This window comes from Bidens hawaiensis, unplaced genomic scaffold (genome assembly GCF_021521415.1).
Source record: "Bidens hawaiensis isolate Kalapana, Puna unplaced genomic scaffold, B.hawaiensis_p1.1 tig00003649_1, whole genome shotgun sequence".
NCBI classification, from domain to species: Eukaryota; Viridiplantae; Streptophyta; class Magnoliopsida; order Asterales; family Asteraceae; genus Bidens; species Bidens hawaiensis.
In genome coordinates this window covers 665,802-667,747 of record NW_027491208.1, presented here as the reverse complement: position 1 = coordinate 667,747, position 1,946 = coordinate 665,802, and the positions used below count along the sequence as shown (strand labels likewise).

General features: G+C 30.9%; 1 protein-coding gene across 1 annotated transcript; it reads left to right on the top strand.

Annotated features, from left to right (window-relative positions):
• The first annotated feature begins 726 nt into the window (after positions 1-726).
• Positions 727-1,350, top strand: LOC143623981 (uncharacterized protein At5g08430-like). The gene has a single exon (XM_077094752.1). The coding sequence runs from the start codon at positions 727-729 to the stop codon at positions 1,348-1,350; it is 624 nt and encodes a 207-aa protein (XP_076950867.1).
• The last annotated feature ends 596 nt before the right edge of the window (positions 1,351-1,946 follow it).

Here is a 1,946-nt window from a genome sequence, read left to right as displayed (position 1 = left end):
ATTATCTAAGACTATGTATGTTATGTTGATCTTGTGACTTTAATTATGAGCTTGCTGAGATATTTGATATTTGATAGTTATTATCATTTTGATGTGTCTGTTACCTCTTTGATCAGTATACATTCTTACTTTAAATCTATAGTTTACATGATCTCACTTATGAGCTATTTGATTACTGATAGTTATTATTTAATGTATTAACTCTTTGATCACTATACATTCTTACTATCCTTACCAATTACTGTACAGATTCTTAGTTCCATATGTTTTGAGTGACCTATATGGTTGTTTGTAAGTTGCAACCCTAGTATAATATATATCTTGATTTAACTCATCTCATGATTGCTTGCTAAAATCACTATCTACTAGGGCTTTCATGAGAGATTTCATTATTTGATGTATTACCTTTGTGATTGGTATACATGCTTACTTTAAATCTACAGTTTACATGATTTCAGTTATGAGTTTGCTAAGCTATTTGATTATTAACAGTAATTATTTAATGTGTTACTTCTTTGATCAGTATACATTCATACTTTAATCTACAGTTTACAAAATTTCAATTATGAGCTTGCTGAGAGAATTGTTATTAATGTTTATTATTTAATGTGTTACTTCTTTGATCAGTACACGTTCTTAGTTTAATCTACATTTAACATGATTTTTAAGCTGTAGCAGTCAATCAAGGGCGAAACTGAGATCAATATCTTCTATTCGCGTGACAATATGGGAAATGGAAATGAGAAACAAAGAAGAAAGTCAAAGTCCAAGAAAATGGAGTTTGTCGGGTGGGCTTCTACATCTTTAATCGAATTCCTCCAATCAATCGGGAAGGATATTGGGAAACAACTCACTCATCATGATGTGACTTCCATCGTCAACGATTATGTGCGTAATTTTGATCTTCTTCACCCTGAGAAAAAGAGAAGGGTTGTTTGTGATGAAAGGCTTCATGCTTTATTTGGAAAGAAAGCGTTTCCTAGAGTTAAAATACATGAATTCCTGAGTTCACACTTTGCTATAAACCGTGAGTCTTCTTCTGAAGATGATCATTCATATGATTCAGAGGGATATGATGATGTTACTATAACATGCAAGAAACAAAAGTTTTCTAGTCAAACCGAAAAAGAATCAGAGACTATGTTAAGCAGATTTGCAGCTATTATTCCTGACAATATAAAGCTGGTATTTTTAAAGAGGACTTTAGTTCAGGATCTTGTTAAACAGCCCGAGCTCTTTGAAGAAAAGTTGTTAGGCAGTTACATTAGGATAAAGTCTGATCCGTTGGATATATCCCAAAAGAACTCACATCAGCTTCATCTTGTAACAGGTATAGTTTTGTTTAGGTAATTTACTAATAGTCAAAATATTAGTATTGATTTGTATGTGTTTTGTTTAGGTAATTAACATCAGCCCTTTAACGTCATCCAAACTTAATTTTTTTTTATTTGATGGGGGTGTTATTGTAAAATTGCACAATATTCAACAGAAAAACATAGATGACGTTAAAGGGCTGTAGCTGATTGAGACAAATATGAAACAAAGTAAAATTGTAAAATTGAACAATATTCAACAGAAAAACATAGATGACGTTAAAGGGCTGTAGCTGATTGAGACAAATATGAAACAAAGTAACTAAAGAAGTCAAATTTAAACTTTTGGACTAAAATGGTTATTTTGGTCAACAACAGGGACTAAAACTGTTTTTAACTCTTGTTTTCATTAGTGCATGGATTATTTATTAAAATTTCAAGAATGGACAAAAGGTGTGATTAACATAAGTAAGAATATTGATTTTAATTGTAAATGTATATCTGTTTAGGTAATTAACTAATAATAATCAAACACATTTTTAGTATGCATGAACCATAGCTTGTTATGTTGGTTTAGGCCCCAATAACACACACAAATAACAACTTGATTTTACTGACTGAAACAGGAGAAGA